Raw genomic sequence first — 22,207 nt, forward strand, 5'->3', positions numbered from 1 at the left:
CTGCCGTTGGGTGCATTTACACGACAATTTTTTTTCCCTCTCACTGAGCAAATATATATATTTCCCTCATTCGCCCACTATAAAATCCATCTCAAGTGCGACCTTATCACTTCAATATCACATATCACATGGATATCACATACCTCAGGCGATAAGAAATGATTCAACCATTTCGTGCATATGAATTTCTACCCGATGTGTGATAATAGCCAGGAATATTTCCATCTACTTATTCGTGTAAATAAAATAATGCGATACGCGTGAAAAATATGAAATGATCATGATTAATAGGTGAATCATGTGTGAAGACAAATGGTTTTATTCATCATATTTTCGATGTCACTGATTAATTGTTTTCTCGTCATTGAATTGCGCGTGAGAAAACAATTGACGGGGGGACGATTCATTTGACGCATTGTAGCGACAACTTTCTCGGCGATATATGGAGTAGGGGAGGAAGGGCATTTGTTGGGTAAAGAGCGACCTCGCTCGTTACCGAAAACAATTCCGCTTTATTAAGGGGCGTAACACGTTAATTATGGGAGGCAAGCGGCGCTGTGTGAACGAGCGCTGAGCGACAACGTTATCTTCAATATCGTGGAGTTGGGGATATTGACGGAGACTCCTCTCAAATTGTTATGTAAGGGATCTTTATTTTTTTGAATGATCGATATTATGATTATGTGTACGAAGAATAGTGCATGAAAATTCTCTATTTTCCTGGAAAATGTGATAAGTCATCAGAATGACATTGAATCCGATTGAAGAGCAAAATGGTCACGAAGTTTCCAGTTTTTAATAAATTATAAATAAATATATAATATAAATTGTAAATAAATATAAATTTCCAGTTTCCAATAAATTTGTGAGTCTTTGACGAGACTTTTCATGCATTTAATTGCATTGTCAGTAGTAATACCCCAAGACCTTCAACATTATCGGATATTTCCCGAGAGTTTCGTTGCGTAGCAACGAGAGGGATAAGGTTCGCAGGTTAAAAAACCCGAGCGCGAAGCGCGAGGGTTTTTCTGCGAATCTTATCCCGATCGGTGCTACGCAGGGAAACTGGAGGGAAATATCCGATTAATTTTGAAGGTCGAGGGGTATTTGGCTGGATTATTTTTTTCATTCCAATTTCAAACAATTAAATGTGTGGCATTTCACGTCATATAGTATGGTTTTTCACTCGGCGTTGTGGCTTCTCCAGCGTATATTTTCTGTCTGCACAAAATGCAGAGAATTGTTTCCAAATTGTGGCTTTTGTCTTCACTGTATTATTAGGAACATTATTTTTAATTTTTTCATCAATAATCTCCAAGGATTCTCCTCCAAATCTGCTCATGTCGAGGTAAAGTCTTTGAACTTGATTTTTTGTAATGACAGTTTTGGGGTTTGAAACGCGTACAAATTGTTTATCGGATATTTTCATTGCTTAGCAACAAACAGGGAAATATCCGAAAAATATCCGAAGTAAAACTCTCTTACTTGTACCACGTGACGGGAAATGCCACCATTTGATTGGTTGAAATTGGGATGAAAAAAATAATCAATTATATTCTTGAATCTTGAAGCCTTGAATCCAATTTATGGAAAAATAGTAGATAAAAATTCAAAGTTTTCAAGATTGTCTTGAAAATTACTCGTGAAATGTCCATGAAATTAATTTTTTTTTCTGATGCTGCGAAAACTTATAGAATTATCCAAAAAATTTGAAACTCTTGTGGCATTACTTGCGGAAATTTTGAAAGCATTTTATTGAAATAGCATGGTTGTTAGTGACGTCAAAATGAGTAGTCATATTAACAAGCCCCCCACCCCACTGCCATGACTGGGAAGAACATTCCGCAGTCCAAAGTGTAATAACCGATTAAAAGGCAATGATAGATGAACGTAAAAACTCAATTACCACAGATGGATTAGAATGAAACGATGATGAATATCATAAACACGAATTCAAGAATTTTTTTTTTCCTCGTGAAGCTGTGAGAGATTTTCAACATTCATATTCCAATGTTTAACAATCCGATTAGGCGACTGTTAGAACTAGGATTAACGCGCACCGTCGTCGTTGACGTCGTTAACGCTCAACCAAGATATTTGTGAGAGGGCGATGGGGGGAGGGGAGCGACGACGACATCGAGTATCCAGAAGGCGGAGAAAACGTTAAGGACTAGTGAAAAATGTCAAGGGTATGGCTGGCATCTCCGCTAACGAAGAGGGCTTCGTACAGAAAAAGTGATAATAACCGGATCAGACTCGTTAAACTTTGGGGAAATAGTTGGAAGTAATCTTCATCACTAGTCTTTACCCTCTCATTTACCGGTGATGGCGCTGTTTTTCCACTTTATCGCGGATGTCCAGGAGACGAGAAAAAATTGATTATAGGTAGAGGGCCAGAAAATTACAGTGAAAATTCGAGTTTTTCGTTAGAAAACGATAAATAATTACTTTAATCTCAAATTCACATTATCTTCTTCTTCAAACTACTACCGCTTTTCTTCACTTAATTGAACAACAAATTCTCTAGTTAGATTAACTTCGCTATGATTCTAGAGTAGAAGTAATAAAAGACCTCGCAACGATATTACGTAGATTTTCAATTAACGATGAGTAATCGTCAAAACAAATTGATTGCAACTGACGGAAGATCTCCGATTGAGAGCGAAAAAAAAACAAAAATAATAATATTCCACATTTATCAAAGGATGTAGCTCGAATGACTCAATCCCTCAAAACTCATTCCTTCTCTTAATTTAGGTGGCGTTTTACGTCGCTTTGTTGTCGCAGAAATTGTGCAAAAATACATTCCGACCGGCAAAAATCCCCGTCCCCGATATAAATAACTTCAACGGCAGTCTATTTGTGAATTGGACTGTGGAAAAAAATTGCAAAAAAAACAATTTTCATTTATTTCGCAAATTTACTCTCTAGCCTTGCTCCAAAAAGGCACGTTATTGACCTCTGTCATATTGATGCGGTGTACTTTGTTATCCCATTTGATTGAACGTTCCTGTGTTTCAAACGTCAAATGCCATAAACAGCATTGATTAACGTTGTCCGAGTGTCACGACTAGCAAAATGACAAAAAAAAACCCGAGAGATATAAACAAAAACAATAGACAAGAAAATACATACACGTGACGATTGACAAAATAGATGCGAGAAAACGAGAGTTGCGTAGAAAGTGGAGGGGGAGGGGTAAAACCCAGCTAAAAAAATTGTCGAATGTATTTTTCTGGGGAAAAAAAACGGAAAAATTTACGAGCCGTCCCATCGTTACTGATTGTATATAGGCAATGGCCTGCAGTCATATCCCGGTACTCTATACAGCGGGACTATACCCCTAGCACAACGTGTTCGCTCTTTCATTGCAAAATGTCCCGACGATAGCGATTCCACGAGTGACGTGTGTTGTAATAAAAAAAAAATGCTGGATAAAAACGCGAATCGTAGCTCACATGCGTGTGCGTCTGTCGATATTTTCTCTTTGCGTTAACAAAATTCGTTTTGTTCTGTTTTTTTAAATGGGAAATAGTGGAGAAAAAACGATCGGTTGAAATGTCATGTTCTTTACGATTGAATACGTATTTTTTCATCTAAAAAATCTACCTCTTTCACTTCCATTTTCATATGGAGAATAAAAAATATAAAAATTATTGAGTTGTATAGTAGAAAAATTAGTGCTCAGAATTAAGGTACTTTGTTTTCTTTTTATGGAGAAGTTTATGCCCACAAATAAAATCCATTTTAAGTGTCTCAAATTAAGATATTGAGAGATACCTTCAGCCATTGTGCCTATTATACTAGATAATGGTTTCTTCATAAGTCAATATGCTTTATTTGTTTTTAACAATATTTCATTAATATTTCATTAATAATAATTATATGTTTTAATGGCATGGGCAGCGTCCCGCTAACATCAAGACCAGCTTTCCGATAATGTCTGAATAATCTCCAAATATCTGTCATCGAAACAACAAAAATTTCTTAGATCTGATGGCATGTGCTTCTCGAAATTAGGACAATATTTAATCGTATGATTTTAAGGTATTCGAAATTCCAACCATCACAAAGTTTAACCAACACGACCAACACATTTTTCAGTTCGATATTTCAAATTAAGACGTCGTGAATACAATCGTTTAAACAGTCAGTGAGCAATATTTTTCTCTCTGTGTATCATGAATATTTTCAGTTCATAAGCTGAACACCCCGGGATTGACTGTGGGACACAGACCAATTGACACGATAATCCCTGGTGCCCAACATTATCATCTAAACAGCGTTAAACGAACGAAAATACACAGTTACAGTACCTCATTATCGTGACGCGTGTTACTCGTGTGACAGCCATATGTGAGTGAAAATTTGGTGGGTCAACAACAATTGACGTTCACCATAGAGAGGGATAGCGAATACACTCATTATCCCTGACTAACCATCATACAAATTCATGAATGTATTGTACAATGTCTATGGAAGAAAATAGGACACCAACAGAATGTGTTAATTTCTACCTTGCATTTGCATTTAACTTAAATCTTTAAATTTGAAATTAACACCAGCTTAAATAAGTATTCTGATATTCACCAAGGCAAGTGCAAGAAAGTGGTTAAAATTATACCAACAATGTGAAGATGTAGAGTAAAGGCCAATATTTGAAGATTATATTATCTCAATGGGACGTTTTCAGTGGTTATGCCTATTCAAGTTGGAGCCACGTAACTACACTAGGGTTGGTGATTAATATTAATAGACGCAGGAGCCTCATGTGCCTGTCATTTTTATGATTATAACTTGTCTTCCATTCACCTCTCTTTTTCCTGACCTTTCTCAAACCCCGATATGACCCGATAACCTCTTCCTTGGTCCTTACACGGAGAGAAAAATTATTTAAAAATTACGTGCCTGTTCTGTAATCACTGAAAAAGTGCGTAACTGCCCAGTAATTTTTACCAAATATTGTTTTGACTGGCAGCTTACGAAACAGGCACGTATTTTTTAAAGAATTTTTCTCTCCGTCTACGCTATGCAACCACTTCACTATTGAATTAATAATGAATTTTTGAAAATCATCATCAAATTTCTTGAATATTCTTAGAAATTGCATTGACTGGTCTATGTTATATACAACTGATATACTTTCATCCCTAACATATTCCCACTCCTCGCATGCTCCATAATATCTCTATGCGACGCGGTTACCAACATCCATTCGTTCACCGACATTTTCATGTCACCATTAAGTGACATATAAAGTATCATACCTTATTCCAAGAAAACTAGATTCTCTTCGTCAAATACCTATGAAAATGTATTGCACCTGCTTTCTAGTGACGATCGCTCTGTCATGTCCATGAACGAAAGAAAATGTGTTTGTTCGTTTTTTTATCATTTTTCATAACAAATTTTGTCGCAAGGGAGAAATGCAATCATTTTATCTACTCCTCGATGGAACAAGAAAATCTATCAAAATCCACTAACCTCGGAATTGCTGGTGGCAACGCTGGATAGTCCCGGCGACATAGCACCACTGATGGGATCTGGACTGGCTGAGACTCCGGGTAATCTCGGTAGTAGTGCTGGTGCATATGGATACGATGCGAGATGTTGGGTCTGTGGTTTAGGTCCCTCAACAGCACCCGATGGAGCACTTTGTACTGCCATCGGCATATGCGACGGACCCGTGTCAATTGGTGTACTTGCACCCTCACTACCATAACTGGATCCAACAAGTCCCTCCGTCGTGTCTCCATCATTTGATCGAAATGATTCATGTAAATATTGACGAACCTGATTCTTCTGCTTTTGGACCACGTGATAGCGAGTCGGGTTCTCCAGGAGTGTTCTAACCTGTGAACAATGAATTATTGTTCAATTTTTCAGGCTCACTCTTGTTGGAAGTATTTTTGCTGTAATATCATGGGAGTAAGGGATATATTTATCGACGAATGCTCAGGGGCATCGCCAAATGTAACCAACGAGCTAGAATACGACAGGAGGAGAATGGAGGGAATAAAACAAACGCCAGCGATCATGATTTATCTGGGAAGAGGTGGGGATCTAGCGAAGCCCTCGGTAACTTGAGCCAGATGAAACGGAATTGAACGAATTCCGGGTAAACCATAAATGGAACAGAGACGACGAACGTTGTGTGTGCACTGGTGGTCTTATCTTTTTATGAGACTGATCCAACCCAATAACCCGATTCATTCCGCGATAGATAGGCTTTTCCAGGGTTTATTCCTGTTATGCTGGATATTGCTTAATCATAATTCATGATTCATTGGCTGGGTGACCTTAACGTTTAACACTTCAGTGAATGAATATCATGAATATCTTTGGTAGAGAAATGTTTAAACGTATAACATTTAACAATTTCAATGAGAATTGAAAATTTTCTTCTCATTTCATAGAGCCATCGACTTGTTTTAAAAACCAATCAAATGGACTAAATTTGAATTCCTTTGAATGTATTTTTCATTTTAATGAACAAGTAATTACGTCAGCATAAGCTATATTTCATTGGGAGTATTGAAATGAAGCAGAATGACTTTAATAAAATACGGAGAGGCAAGTTTAATTTGTACAATTGAAACTGTAATCCTTCTGTGCTCTCTGGCTGATATGGTGTCCTTTGTCACAATGCACAGGACAAGGACCTGTTGTTTTTGCCATGGGTTGGTATGGTATACACCCCTCACACACATAGGAATATCTAGAGCAGAGAAAATTCTAACAAATAGGAACTGTAGAATGTGCTAGACAGTAGAGCAGTCAAACAATTTGAGGAATCCTGTCTCATTCCCATATATTCCTTTGATGACACGATAGAATTTCTCTGTTGTTGGGAAGATATGGAAACTTATCTTTTTATGAGAGTGATTCAACTCAATAAGTCGATTCATTCGGGAGTAGATAGGCAGTTCCCGAGTTTATTTCCATTACACGAGATATTGCTCCATCATCATTGATGATTGATTGGCTGGGTGACCTTAACGTCTAAGGCTTCAGCTAACGAATGAATATCATGATTAACTTTGGAGAAGAAATGTTTAACCGTATATTATTCGTGAGGCTGTAAAGTCGAACGAAGGGATTGACAAATTGAAAACTTTATTCTCACATCAATGGGAATTGGGTTTATTCTCAAAATTTGTAACTATTGCACCGAAATTTGAACAACGCTCCAGACAATCATGAGAATCAAGTTCTGTTGGAGGTGGGCACACCTAGGGATACCGGGATAATCTAAAGAAAGCTATTGCATTTTCGCCTTTCTACGGTCTATAACCCCTGGAAATGTGTGGGTATTGAGTAAACCATATATACTTGTCTCTCATCCCTGTGCTCATACTCGTTTTCGCAGACGCCTTGTGGGTAATCTAAAGCAAACTATTCCGTATATACCTATCTCTTATCTCATCTTAGCAACGCGCGGAGGATCTCAGGTACGACACACTGTAAACACAGTAGAGCGCACTCTTCAGCCATTAACGATAAAAAGTCGGGCTTCCTAAAATCGGTGAATATACTAAAAAATTATTGAGTAATAGAATACGAAGGGGAGGTGAGATAGAAATACCCTGACATGAATGAATAAAATATCTAGTTGAAGAAATTTAGTGTATATAACAAATATAAGTTGAAAATGTTCAATATTCGCTAGTAAATTGATACACAGTTTAAAAAATTGACTGAATTTTCCGTTAAAAAATTGAAGTTAAATTAACAATTCACGCAAATTTTTCTACGAATTTAGGACCTTTGAATTATATAATTCCCCAAAATGTTATTTACCAGGAATTTTGAAGACTCCAGTTGGAAATTTCAGTGAAAGTTTTTAACAGTGTAATGGACTTTCTCCTACAACTGATACTCCATACATACTTGAAGCACTTGGGGTGGAACATCCACACCAATTGTCGCTAGTTGAGTGGGTGGTACTAGCCTAGGGGCAGCGGCTGCTGGTCTCTGCTGTTGCAGACTCTGTCGGAATTCCGCTTCCTTTCTTTCCTGCTCCTGCAGCTGCTCCCTCATCAACTGGAGCTTCAAGTGTGTCCGTGACGTTGGTGTAGCTGTTTTGAATGTCGGCGGACTAAAATTAAAAAAAAAATACCAAATGAAACATTACATAATCGATTTCTCTACGTTTAATTCTCTAGTGAGTAATTTGGTATCATCTGATAGACTGTGCACTGATACTCTGACATAGTTTTTCGAGATATGCACTCACTCCGGTGGAAATTGAATGGCCATTGTCACTATGGCATCAAAGAAACTAGACCAGTTGATAAATAGAACGTATGACGTTTGTTTGCCGCAGACAAACGATAAAATGAGAAATCGTGGTGGCAATCAGTCGTGACTGATGTTTGCAGATGATACAATTTTAATATCAACGAATACCTTGGTCAACATCATTAGTACACATTCGTTCATGATCATCAAACATTTGAATCATTCATAAAGTGTGCTTGCAATTTGCATTACTTCATCGGTACAGATGGGATTCTACTACAACTTCTGGTGATTTCAGACAATTGCCACGAGATAGCTCTGCACATCTGATATGTAGAACCAGAATAAACATGAAATATTAACAATTCAAGAATGATCAGAGAAGCAAAAAATTTTGATCCAGGAGAGAAAAAAATTTTGGAAAAAATTCATCTTTGGAATGGCTGAACAAATATTTGTTCGTACTACTTTTCGTTTCCTTGCGTGTAGTAAATATCTACTGATTAAGTAAGAAAAGTAGTGGTAGTTAGGCAGTATCTATACTACTCTCTACCACTACTTTTGCAACTTTTTATGAATGACAAAAGTACTAGTAAAAAATCCTAAAAATCACAAAACAACGCCCTCATACCTCTTACATTGACAGATTTGTGCAATAATTTTAGCCCAACTTTCTTCTCAGAATGGATCTTACGACAGATGCCCCTCAGCGAGAATTAAACAAATATTTTTATTCACTGGCGAATTGAATGTGAACACCAAGGTATTGATTTTGAAGATAATGAGCGAAATAATCACGTGGAATTATAACACGGATACCGTATTATGCAATGAATAAATCAAATTCACTCGTGATTCCTTTCTCCAACATAATACTGCACCATCGTGGATATTTCTTTAAAAAATATGCCTGCTGTTATTGCGCAATTTCTTAGAAATATACGAGAAGGAAGACGGTAGTGCAAAAGCCCATCTGGCGTGAATTCGTGTCTCGTGCAAGTAAACCGTACAATAATAGACACGCGCGTTTGAGCTTGAGCTTGACCCCGACGCAGTTGACCGCACACGGTCGAAGAGGGAAAAAAAAAATTAGAGAGGAGAATTTACACAAGTGCATGACACAATTGAGGAGGAGAAAAAAATGGGGAAATATGGAGTTCCGAGGTTTTATAGGCAGTAAAACCCTCAACACACGCGAAACACTCAACCGGTTTTCCCGGGTTGGAATAGACTGCGCGGTACACAGATATACCATGATTTTTTTGTCTAATAAACAAGTGGATAAATAACGTGAAATCAGGAATTTTCTAGTTTCAACTGATGAGTTCAATGAGCAGATGAATAGGAGTTGCCTTTGGCAAATGAAAGTGATCCAACAACAAATTCACGTTATAATTGCGCCTTTCACTCGTTCACCGAGAGAAACGTGTAGTCAAAATTATCCGAACGCGGGAGTAAAATGTGTTTTCGAGTAACTTTTAATCTTGCATTAGTTGACAAATGACAGATTTACCGTATTTAATGAGGAAAATTCATTATCCTGAGATAATTGTGACTAATCGCCAATTACCTAATCGTTCAGTAATCGTGTTGTCGTTCAGCCATTCAGAAAAAATTACCGTACCGTTCAGTAAAATTTGTCGGCTATTTAGTAAAGCTTATCTAGTCTTCCGTAAGAAATTATCTAATCGCAAAATAAAAATTGTTTACTGCTTCATAAAAATTATCTGGACGTGTTTCGAATTTTCAACGAAAATATTAATTTGTACTGCGCGGTATGATAATTGTTACTGAAAAAAATTTCTCCGTATGCGCTTTGATTGGCAAATGGATAAAGCAGAGATTCCTGAATGCAACTGGAGATACCTCAATTTTTTCCCCCAAATTACACTGGATGTAAATTTCCAGAGAATGAAATTTCGACAGTATATTACATTCGGCAGTGACTTTCACCATATCATCGTAGCAATTTTTGCTGGAGATTTTTCTGAATATACGTTCGTCGACGTATGACTACTAAAGTTACCCATGAAAAATAGGAGTGTCGGTTACACCGGAATTTTGAATGACGGATTGGCAAGTGCCCTAGAGATATAGTTTGATATTTCACGGCGTAAATTTCATGATACACTCGAACCATGTCACTCGATTTTTCCCTTCATATACCAAAAACCCCGAAGAGTATTTCATCAATTCTACCTGTTAAAAAAAAAACAAGGTGTCCACCACGATACAGCCACCCCTTACCAGAGATCCTAATTTTTTTACGTCCCCCCTATTTCCCTACATCTGGGAATTTTACTCGCATATTGCGCATGGGACACGCTCCGTTGGAAAGACACCTCTCCAATTTGGGAACAAAGCCAACTCGTAGTACCCCGGAAAACCCGAAATAGAGGTATTGCACAATTTTAGTCGCAATGGGTTTTGCCCATCTACCCTTAACCGCCCTTTGTGGATGATGAAAAAAATATAGCGAATGCTCCAGGTGTTTGGTAAAGCGAGAATTTAAATATTCATGGGAAAAATTATCGGACAAAGAGTGAATCCACTAGTACTTCAATGACATGAGGAAGAAATTTTTTTTCAACTGTATACCAGTGATTTTCAATCATCAATTTCATGGATTTATTTGAGTGAAAGGAATCTGACCATTCATATTCGTGCATGATAAAATTTTTTAAATACACCGTTAGAAGGAAATTTGAATTTCATGAACAGTTGAGCTCCAATTGTCAGGAGAGCGATATTGAATTTCACTCAGAAGGAAAAAAGGGCAATTTAAAAATCTCCTGGCAATCCAACAGAATTTATGTCACTGTGTGCAGTAAACAGCGAATTACGCACGTTCGTGCGTGTGTTACGGGCTTTTTACGCACGTCGTAATATGAAATTCTGAACGAAGCATGTACGATGCAGTTTTCTATAATTATGAAATTCGTCGGTCATTCGTTCTCCATTCCTGACACTCGTCACGAATTCAAAAAAATATCACTGCACCAGTTTTTATTTTCCTCCTCCAAACAAAGTCGTAATGAAAAATTTCCTTTTCTGGAATTGTGACCAATGAGTAAAATTATTGCGGTTTGTTTTCAGATTTTTATTATCACTCATATGGAAGCGAAGGCCACCTAAAAGCCGCGATATGTACCCGAACGGTATTCTAATTAAAGAATTCAATGCCAAAGGGACTCTCAACGAGACATCGGGTGGGTGACACAAACTCGCAGATGAATCAAACCGAACTGGCAATAAAATTGTCAACTCAACGAGACGAATACTGTTGGCAATGAGGCCCCTCGGCTGACAAATGTCAACTTATCGCTACAATCACTCGTATGTACAATGCCTGGAACAATCAGTCATACGTACAATGGCTGAAACAAAGGTTTCATCAAGAAAATAGAAACCTTAGCGACATAAGTTTTAATATGCCGCGACGAAAAAGTCGATTAAATATTTTCGTAACTAGATACTCAGGTCTTTTGCCACTACCGTTTCCATCTCTCCACATTTTTTTCTCCTTCACTCCCCTGTTTTTCCCCCATTTCTATCTTTTTTTTTCCTCTCCAGTGGCTGGATATTCTCTTCTCTCGTGCAATTAAACGTCGTTAGGAATTAAAAATTCCTTCCGCCTGTAGGAAGTTGAAAAGTCGGAAACTGAGACTACTGGCATAATAAAAGCGTTAAAAGTTTCAGGACGACCAGAACACTCGGCCTTTGCTACTAACGTCCCCTAACCCCCTATCTGCCTTCCGTCGCTCATCGCGTAATCTTAAATTCTCCCTCTTCATCCCTCCCTTCAACAGTACTCCGAATACTCCCAGAGGGACTATAAACTTGACGACTTTGGCACATTAAACTTAAGAATGATAAGAGATATATTTGCTGGCATTAAAAAAAATTAATTTTCTGCTTTTTATGAGAAAAATCGAGGAAACCGAAGAAAATAACGAACAACTCCGATAAATCTTGTTTCAGTTTCCAAACTCGTTAATTGAAAGTTATCTGAAGAATAATTTTTCATTCGAATTTGAAAGACGTCCAGTGGAGTAGAGCTATATTTCCGTAATTTTCCAACTGACGCAGGGTACTTTTCTAGAAAAATTCTAATTCGAGTGCGAGTTGGGAAAAAATCTCATGCTGTCAAGGTAAATATTTCGGAATTTCTGGTAAAATTTTCGCACAAGTTCGGGCAAAATTCACATTTAAGCCCATAAAATTTGCAATGCTAACACTAAATTCTTTTTCCAACCACCACTTCGTGCCCCTTTTCCCCTATTGACACCAGAATTTTTTTCGAAATTTCTCTCCGTCATTTTTCCACCAAATGTAATGAGAATTTCGTTGGACAATTTCCATTACGAGCCACGAATATTGCACTCAACGATCGCCAGATGATCCTGATATAGAGTATGAGGATAATCCTAACAAAGATGCTCTCAAGATGTGTTTAATTTTCGTTATACACCGCGGGTGGTACGTCCCAAAATCCAATATATTCAACGGTCTCTACTGTCGCCACGCTAACGAACGTGAATATTATACTGTACTTGCCCCGGGGTGTACCCCGGTCTCACCGTAAAATACAGAATTTAGCGCCGTTTGCACAAAGGAATACCTCGAGGCTTGTTTCATGCATATGTGGCTCGAAGCAGTGTGTGCTTATGTGTCGACGAACCGCTGGGGTTTCAATCGATGCCATATCAAAAGTTATACCCACATCACTCAGTGTCTATATGTTCAGTTCCAATAAGGCAACCACATGGACGACTGATTAATCCTCACCCAGTGGCTCCACAATTTTCAAACAAAGTTTTTTAATTTTCTTCTAATTTTTTTTCTCCCCCAATTTTTTCACTGTCTAACTAAAAGTTCATAATATGATTTTCCTGAATTGAATTTTTCTATGCAGGTATCGATACGTTTTATCGAAGTGCTTGGGGAGAAATTGTATTTCATTAGGTGAAAGAATGAAAATAAAAACTACTTACGGTCGTAGAATTTTATTTTCATCTGTATGAAATTCATTATACTATACGGATTAAATTTATTATGCGTTAGAATACAATTTCTGTAACTTGAAATAAAAATGAAACGATATATACTTTTACTAAATTTCAAGATAGACATGAATTGTTATTATTAGGGTTATAATTATAGAATTATTTGTCCAAGTGAAAAACGTCTGATGGAAATAGATGAATTTATTTCCTAAAATATCCTCCCATATCACACAGTAATGCCAATCGAATAATAAGGTTCTGACAGATAGAAGAAGACGTTTGGAACATTGGATGTCAATGTTCACGAGAGATTCGAATCTACTCGAACAGAGAGGAGGGATTGTCCGAAGATTGTATAAGCCAATATTAACCAATTTATTTCCTACGACAGGATAGTATTCCGTCGATTGTTTTCCTATCTGAATGTCAAACTGCATAAATACAGTATTTTATGTTTTGTGGAGGGGTAAAATTATGTCTCAGTGGGACTTTCAGAGAGAAAAGAAAATCACACCGGAAACTTTCCCACACCCTTTCGACGCATTTTCCAAGCGCTAATAACATGTGAATAAAATTCAAATTAGTCTGAATGTGAAAAATTATAGAAAGTTGTAGGAAAGTCATTCAAGTTTTCCTCCTCCTCAATATTCCTTTGCCATAAAAGTGTTGAACAATGGTTAATAGCTTTGAAGCACCTGGGGCAATATGGTTGATTAATGTTGTTTGGCCGAGAAACAAATTACGTCACTCATAAGATAGGAGGAAAAATAATGAAACTAACAATGTTGGAAAATACGCTTACTAAAGTTTCATCCACCAAGGCTAACTCCTAATAACAGCAGCCATCCTGTATGATCATTATGATAGCAGTAATATGAGCGATAAGCAAGCGACTAGAGTTTTTATTGTTCCACTGAAACAACAGTAAAACTTGATGAGAACTTTTGTGACAATTATGTCAAGTCTACAGGAACTTAAGATTACAGACTGAGAGAAAGTATAGCCTACACTATTTTGGCCGATGTGTCTGGTACTTTCCAAAAAATTTATTACATTTTATTTGCAGTTTGAACTTCCAAAAATGTCAGTGAAACCAATGAGTTGAATGAATTGTCCTTCAATAGTTCGCCGAAAAAGAAATATCAATTAATTATATTTTGGTGTTTTTTCAACTTTAGTAGATCATTTAGTAGATCATCGTTCTTTCTCAGTGTAACGAAGTACATAAGGATCAAAGGGGATTGCACCATGAGCCGATCGAGAAAAACATTTGTTATATCATCCGGCTTATCAATTACTCCACTCAAACAATCTATTTTTATCTTTACGATTCAGAAAATCAGAGACAAAATGACCTGAATGACAAATCCATGACAATATATCCATAATCCCAGATAAATCCAATGAGCCATTAAAAAACCACGATCTACAACCCTGAAACCAAATTAATTCACCTCGAACTTAACCACCGCATCTACTTCTCCATAAATCGGTAAAATTCAACGTCGTCTAACCGGAGATAATGACAGTGTTCCGTCAGTGGCGTCACTTGCGTTCATAATAAGCGTTGCGTTATAAATAGTAATGAATCCGGTATTCAAAGACAGCTACTAACCTACTGCAACACTGTAGCAAGTTGGGAGAACAAGGCACAAGTTAGATATTATTATAGAAATTGTTGAATTAGGTTTTAAAAATTATTCACAGTCAAAAACATCTGGAAAAAATTTACATATTGCTTTAAAATTCTCTTCAATTTTTATAATTGATGACAGATCCTGAAAGACTATGTCATATCAGGGACAAAATTAATTTCTCTTTCATTGACTAAAATTGGTCGGACCATCGGCGATGTCTATCACTTAAAATTTATGATAAAGCAAAAGGAACAAAGTGAGGATGATGTCCCTCAGAATGACCGATGGTATCATTGAAAATTGACAAGAATATTACTAGAGAAAGTCAGACCGTAAAATCGTAAAGATCTACGATCGTCAATCCCTGAAAATTGGAAATAGATTCCCAAAAATTACCGTAAAAATCAGAAACACATCCAAGAAAATCACAAATTTTTTTCCGTAAATATTTCTCATGTTCCCTCCCCCTTCACGAATCTCATCCCAGAGCCGTCCATAACCCAGTTACCAATGGTCCAACTTTCCCAATCGATTCCTCTGAAAAAGTCCTATAACAAGATTCCCTCCGAAAAATCCGAGTCACGTAAATATCAGTTGCCCAAGCAACAAACGAAAACGTGATCTCGCCAAGAATCTCCATCACTCGCTGCACTGACCATCAGAAGCTATTCCCCTTCAAATTGGCTAGAAATGTGTATGTGTGTCGATGATAGGGACTTTCTCAGTGTGCAAACCCGAGTGTTGAGATGTAATGATCCATCTTCCATTGTCCTCCGTCCTTTATTCGTGTATTATCAACACAAACTGCGGGAAGTGAATCAGTCTATTTATTTTAATAACGAAATCACCGCGCCATTGGCGTCTGTTCGCGCTTCACCGTTACTCATTCTCATGATATTTTGTTTCTGTTTCACTCGAAATGATTTGATAACCCGAGACAATAAATTTTCCATTGGGTTCAATGACAGCTGCTGCATTCTCACGGACTGAGGCCATCGGAATGTTCTTCAATTATTCTTTTTAATTATCAACACCCAGAATAACAATACCACGGAAACCTTTCAGCTTTTAACGATGATGAATCCCTTAATATTTACTATCGTTAACGTTTTCGCCATCCATCGGGTTGAGAGGGAAATTTTTTCATTATTTTTTTATTTCTGGACCATTGAAAGTTAAATGTCATTTATTATTCACGATTCCACGAAAATCAATGAGAACGATGCGGAAAACGGGGTAATTGCATAGTTTCCCTCAACCAGCCCAAAAATTATAAATCTCAAAAAAGTCGAGATCGACCCAGATCGAATAAACCAGAAAAAATTCCCTAGAATCAGACCCTGGTCTTTTAACTTCCTCAGAAACTCATCCACCTCCACCAATCCTCCATTAGGCAAATAGATTTAAATTTGATGTGCTGAAGCTATTCCATATATTCATGCGAAAATGAAAATGTTAATTGAAACATTCGCTAGAAAAATATCGATAAACATATCCTTGAATAACTTTAGTTGAATTATACGCTATTTAACAAAACCAATTTTAACCATTCAGATAATGGATTTCATTGGATCTTGGAACAGATTCGAATTGTTCAAGTCCTGGATTAACAATCCTACCGCAACATTTCAACTATAATAGGGGCTACCTTAATTAATATTTACAGTTGCAAAAGTTGGCGCAATCCATCGACAGCGATTTTCCAGTTTACAAAAGCCAGCACTAGCTGAAGGCGGTGTGCTTTCATGTATTAGAATTTATACACAGAGACTGGGGGAGGGGTTTATTGATTAAACTATGACCGTACTATGCGCCGCAAGTTCACCCACACTTTAGTGTATGTCTCCTCCTCACCCACACTTTTGTCTCACTCTCACACTTGTTTGACGCTGTATCTGCAGTACCGCAATGAACCAGAGCCATCCCCGTAATTGCCTCGGCCCGGTTTCTTGCTCCTTCCTGGGAGAATCGGGGTCCTGATGGTAAGGGACTCCCCGAGGACGAAATAACCCCTCTTCATCAACGACTCCTGCATTTTTCGGCGTTTATTGCAGTGGAAAATATTTTTTTCTGAGAGCAGAAATGAGTGGGGAAAAACCACGGGAAAAATCGAGTGCTGTCCACTCTCCACGTCTCTAGCTCCAGACATCCCCAACAAGGGGAATATCGTCCCCCACTATGTCCCTGACATGACGCATGAAAAACTGTTGCAGAGAGGAGGTGTGCATTGGAACCTGGAGATAACTGCAAAAGTCTTCCTCGAATACTAACGATATCTTTGTACTAGAGAAATGGCAACCACTTGTTTCTTGTTTCTAAAATCCATAGGTCTCAGTTTGGAGATCTATGGAGTCGACTGAATCCTGGAGCAAAATGTATAGAAAAGGGAACCTGCGAGTGGGTCTCCGTGGTCTTGAAAATTATTAACTGAACGGAGAGAAAAATTCGTAGAATTTACGTGACGATTCGTACAATTTCAGTAGCAACCGGCACATTTTATTGAATTTCATTTAGCTCACGAATGACGTTTTGAAATGTAATTTTTACACCTCAGCGGTTGGTCCTTCACTCCAGTCAAGGCCCCCACCAAACATTTAATCAAAGGAATTCCACAACCCGAAGAAATAGGTTACTCTTAACCATTAATTCCGAATTCAATTCAGTATTTACGTTAGAACACTCAAGACTCTATTTAACTTTTCTTTCATTCCATTCCTCCGACCTACGTCTCACTATATTAATTCAACCAGTCTCATTTTAATTGCTAGCGGGCGGGCCCGATTAAGTCTTCGGCGGCAATGCTATGTTTTAGACTGCGTCAAGAAGCGAATGGTGGAGAATAAGGGAGTGGATGTTTAAAAAAAAAATGTGTACCCAAGGAATAAAAAAGCCCTCGAGTCCTAGCGCGCCCTGGTTAGTCGTGATTGTGGAGCACTTGTCAGGGTACGGGCCAACGATCCCATCAAAAGAAAAACTCGAGACGATATTTTCCGTTATACTTTAACATTTCTCCCACCCACATTATTGTTGTTTGTGTCAGACGTATTTTTTTGCTTTTTTCTATTCAACAGTTGCACTGGGCAGTCACACCGACACACATAACTCCGAAAGAATATTCACACATCCAAACTCCGGAACTTTTCCCTAATTTTGATTCAACTATTTCTCCCCCTGTCAAATAAAAATTCATTAATCTTTCTCCCTGTGGTTGGCAAATAATTAAACGAATTCCTTCTGAGGCACATTTTTTTCACGAAATGTGTGGTGATAACTATAACCGTCTGGGATTGAGTAACCAAGAAATGACGAACACGAGACAGGCGATGGCCAACGCTTGCCAAGAATTTTACGTAGGATCTTTACTGTCTCGAAGTATATCGCTACAATTGACCATTGTGATGAGTTCAAAATACGCAGATGAATCTAAGCTCTCGTGAAATATTTTGAGAAGTTGCATCAATCAAGCCAGTAATAAATCTGCAATAGTTGATTATCACTCTCACCCTGAGATATTTAAATACCAATATTGCTATAATAACCAGATATTGAAAAAATATGAAAATTAAAAATCAATGAAATTCAAAACTGTCTGACGCATTCAGTCTCGCCCACTCGAACACTTAAAACCCAACATAAATACCGAAATTCACCTCAATAACAGAAACAGGGTAAACCAGTAGAAAGTGCTCATTTATTCATCAATGGAGACGATCATGTATGAATATAAACCGCACGTACTGTTACCGAAAATTACATTGAAAATTCTCATGAATGCATAACCAAAAACCGAAGTCCTACATAACAAATGCCGATATTATCATCATCTCGGTACATTGTGGAAAGCATTAGTAAATTCCTATTACAGTTTGCTATTCATACGTGTGCATCATCACGTGAACAAAAGCAATCAATTATTCGCTGTTTACGAAAGACTGCAATTGTAGAATGAGAGAGAGAGAGAGAGAGAGATTGTTCTGGTCATTTTCCGTTGTCATTACGAACGATTAACCTAATCATCGATTGATCGACAACCATGATAACTCTAATGTATCACACATAACAAAAATTCTAGTTGAGTAGTTTCCTATTCTAATTCAGAAACGATCTAGCCTCATTGTTCATATGAACGAAAGCATCTAACCATTATGAATAGCAATAGAAATAGGGAAAGACGACAATTTTAGGGTTCAGTTGTATCAATCATAAGAACGGGAAAATAGGTAAACAAATATTATTAGGGACTGATGTCACTGATAGTTTCGGCAATTCTTTTCATCATCTTATCATTGATTGAGCATTAGGGTTCATTAGTTTTCCAATTCCAAATCAGCATGAAAAATCGTTTAGAGTCATTTCCAAAACTAACCGAAAGAAGTTAGTGGGTTTAAGTAAAAGTAATGGGAACGGCTGATTGGTCAATTTACAATACATACACCCGGTTCAAATCTGAAGCCACAAATATGAATTGACAAGCATTGTTAGGCACTAATGTCACCGATAATTACACTATTTTCTCTTCTCATTTCAAGCTCTTAACCTAATCATCAATTGAGCATCAGCCACGAAAGTTAATGCGTTGGATAAAACGGTCATCATAATTCGCTGATTTGTTTCCAAATCGACATAATAAATAATGTGGACTCATTAACGGATAAGACAAACGATTAACGAAAAGAATTTACGGATTCTACGCAGATGCGATTTACCTATCTACGATTTCTTTCGAATACAAAAAGAAAAAGATAAATACACGAACATCATTAGCCACCATCGATTCGATAGTTGTCCATCTTCAAATCGATATGATGGAGTCTCATTCCGTTACCGAAATTAACGGAAATAATTTGATGATTCTGTGTAGAAATAATAGCAGTGTATGAATGGCCACAGTCTGCGGTTCAAACAGCTGTTTCAAATATAGAAACGTAAATACGGATAGACGAACATTATTAGGCACTAATGTTAGTCTCCAGTACCAGCCTTGAGGTCGCGTAGCACGAGGCGGCCTTGCAATGGTAGCCGTCCTACTGTTGTTTACCATCATGCAGTTGGTCGATTGTCCACCAGACAACTGCAGTTGAGACTGCTCACAAGCTGATTGTATTGGCTCAGACAGTTGGCGATCCACAATAGACGGATCCATCTCCAGAATCATACGCAGATCCTCATCGATACCAATATTGACACGTACCCGTTTACTGTCCTCACGGCAACACTTTGGATAGGAGGATGGTCCATCTTGCCGGGCATAGGGTGTTGTACGAATTGGCGAACACGTGTACGAGGAGAATAGGGTATTTGATGGACGACGAGCGGGTGAATTAGGAGGATTAGTGTTACCAGTTGTATCCCGTAGATCGTTGATGCGATCCAATCGTTTGACCAACTCCTCAAACTCGATTATTTGGCGCTTGGCCTCCGAAACGTCACGCATCATCCAATGACTAAATACGTAACTCGAACTTCTTCTTGGTGAGGAGCTTCTCACGGACGTCGCGACGCTACTAAAACTGGCTCATGAAATCACAGCTGAGGTTGTTGGGAGAATGTGATTATAGATGTGATGAGGCTCTCTGACGTTTCATACGCACAGCGCCAATATCACTTTTTGCTTTTCGCAGTTGTTTCTATTGGTGTGAAAAATCATCAGAAGATCCGTATTTTTCGAAAGCAATCGAGAAGAATTAATGGATATCATGAAGTTGCACAATTTCGTTTAACTTGGGATTTTCGAGAAAAATAGTGATGAAAAATAATTATTTTCGCCAAAGCATCGTTTTTGTAAACTTTTCTAGGTCAGTCATTGTCAACAGGTCCATTCATTCTTGGGAGCAATTACGTGACGTATAACTTTTAATAAAGTCCAGTGATAATTATCAACATTTAAATTATTTTTTTTGACATGTTGCTTGCAAATGTATTTTTGTTTTGCTGTAAAAGTTGTGAAATAGTTACTAAAGAATAATAGAGTCGCGGCGTTGAAGTAGTTTATTGGGCTTTTTACTCTATATCAGCGAAAAAATGCACGATAAATATTTTTCTGAATATTGAAAATACCCATATTAGCAAACATATTACAAATAAAGACAGTGGGACCGTGATATGAAAGTCATGGCAAGCTTTCCGTGATTCTGCATGATATTCCAGTGCTTTTTCACAAATGGATATTCATTGAATCGTGAATTATTTGATGCTCAGACATATTGAAGATCCTGTGCACATCGAGGAAGAGAATGTACGAGAAATAGTGAATGTCCATTGAGATGGAAATTATTTCCACATGTCCGTGTTCTAACCAGAGACGACATATCATCGAATAAGAGAAACCGATAAATCCGTTTTCACTGGAGCAATAAAAACTGGGTGTCCATCGGTGACAACTTTTTTTTCCAAATCTCTGATACGAAAAAAAAAAGTAGAGGAAAAGCATTCTCTATGGTATATCGTAGGAAAAAATCCATCATTCGTTTCCCATTAATTTGTGGTGTCCGTACGACTGGAAACATCATTTCACAATGCCCCGAGAGCGTTGCGGAGATGAGGAGAAAAAGTGGTTGGAAAATTATTGTGTGAAAATTTCGTATCTCACCATTTTGCTGAAACCTATAAACCGAGTTTACTGAAGCTGGAAGATTCCTACACACGATTACCAGAGTCGCCCGATAGTACCACACAGCTCAGGAGATCGACGTGTTTGATGGCCCATGGGATATTGCACGTGTTCTAGCATATGATTCTCTTTAACCGCAAATTCGCAAATCAAACATTCAATCTGGGAAATAATTGTCATTTCCAACGAGGAATTTCACCGACCACACGGTATCCATTGTTCCATAGTGAAGCACAACCATCGCTACCACTGAGACTTCACCGAATTTGTGAAAAAAATTGACGTACATCATTTTGATTAATGCAATTTAAAAAAAAACTCACTGAAAGTTACTAAAATTGCTAACCACAACTTTCCATCCTCTCCAATAATAATAAAAAAAACTCTCCTGTCATAACGACAACCTGAGCATATTTTCGAGAAAAAAAAAATCACTGAACGACTAAATCAGACCAGTTCTATTTCCGTAAACCACTAATTGAAAAGAGAAACACATGAGGTGTAACCAAAGTCCAAACATAATTTGTCAATTGACACCACATCTGTGTTAACATAATCACGCCTGTTGCCCACGTCATTCTGATAACCAGGAGGCATTTCACTCCAGACGAGAAATTATCTCGCGAAATACGAGCCAGAATATAAAAACAAATACTAATATTCAAATGACCCTCGAGTGATGTACGATAAGGGAGTAGGAAATGACTGGGGCG

The 22,207-nt window shown here is 37.7% G+C and overlaps 2 protein-coding genes across 9 annotated transcripts in view; one reads left to right on the plus strand and one right to left on the minus strand.

Annotated features, from left to right (window-relative positions):
- The window catches only part of LOC135170469 (procathepsin L-like), a 200,508-nt gene that overhangs the window by 169,802 nt on the left and 8,499 nt on the right, over positions 1-22,207 (plus strand). The window lies entirely within an intron of this gene.
- Positions 1-22,207, minus strand: part of Mitf (mitf) — a 54,493-nt gene that overhangs the window by 28,073 nt on the left and 4,213 nt on the right. Inside the window, exons 1-3 of one of the 2 annotated variants that reach the window (XM_064136214.1) lie at positions 19,861-20,389; positions 7,891-8,098; positions 5,485-5,853 (exon numbers count right to left, since the gene is read on the minus strand). In XM_064136214.1, coding sequence (XP_063992284.1) covers positions 5,485-5,853; positions 7,891-8,098; positions 19,861-20,321 — 1,038 coding nt within the window. In that variant the 5' untranslated portion in view covers positions 20,322-20,389. Of the gene's footprint in view, positions 1-5,484; positions 5,854-7,890; positions 8,099-19,860; positions 20,390-22,207 lie in introns of those variants that run through there. The other variant, XM_064136222.1, reaches the window with a different exon arrangement.

Source organism: Diachasmimorpha longicaudata, chromosome 2 (genome assembly GCF_034640455.1).
Source record: "Diachasmimorpha longicaudata isolate KC_UGA_2023 chromosome 2, iyDiaLong2, whole genome shotgun sequence".
NCBI lineage: Eukaryota > Metazoa > Arthropoda > Insecta > Hymenoptera > Braconidae > Diachasmimorpha > Diachasmimorpha longicaudata.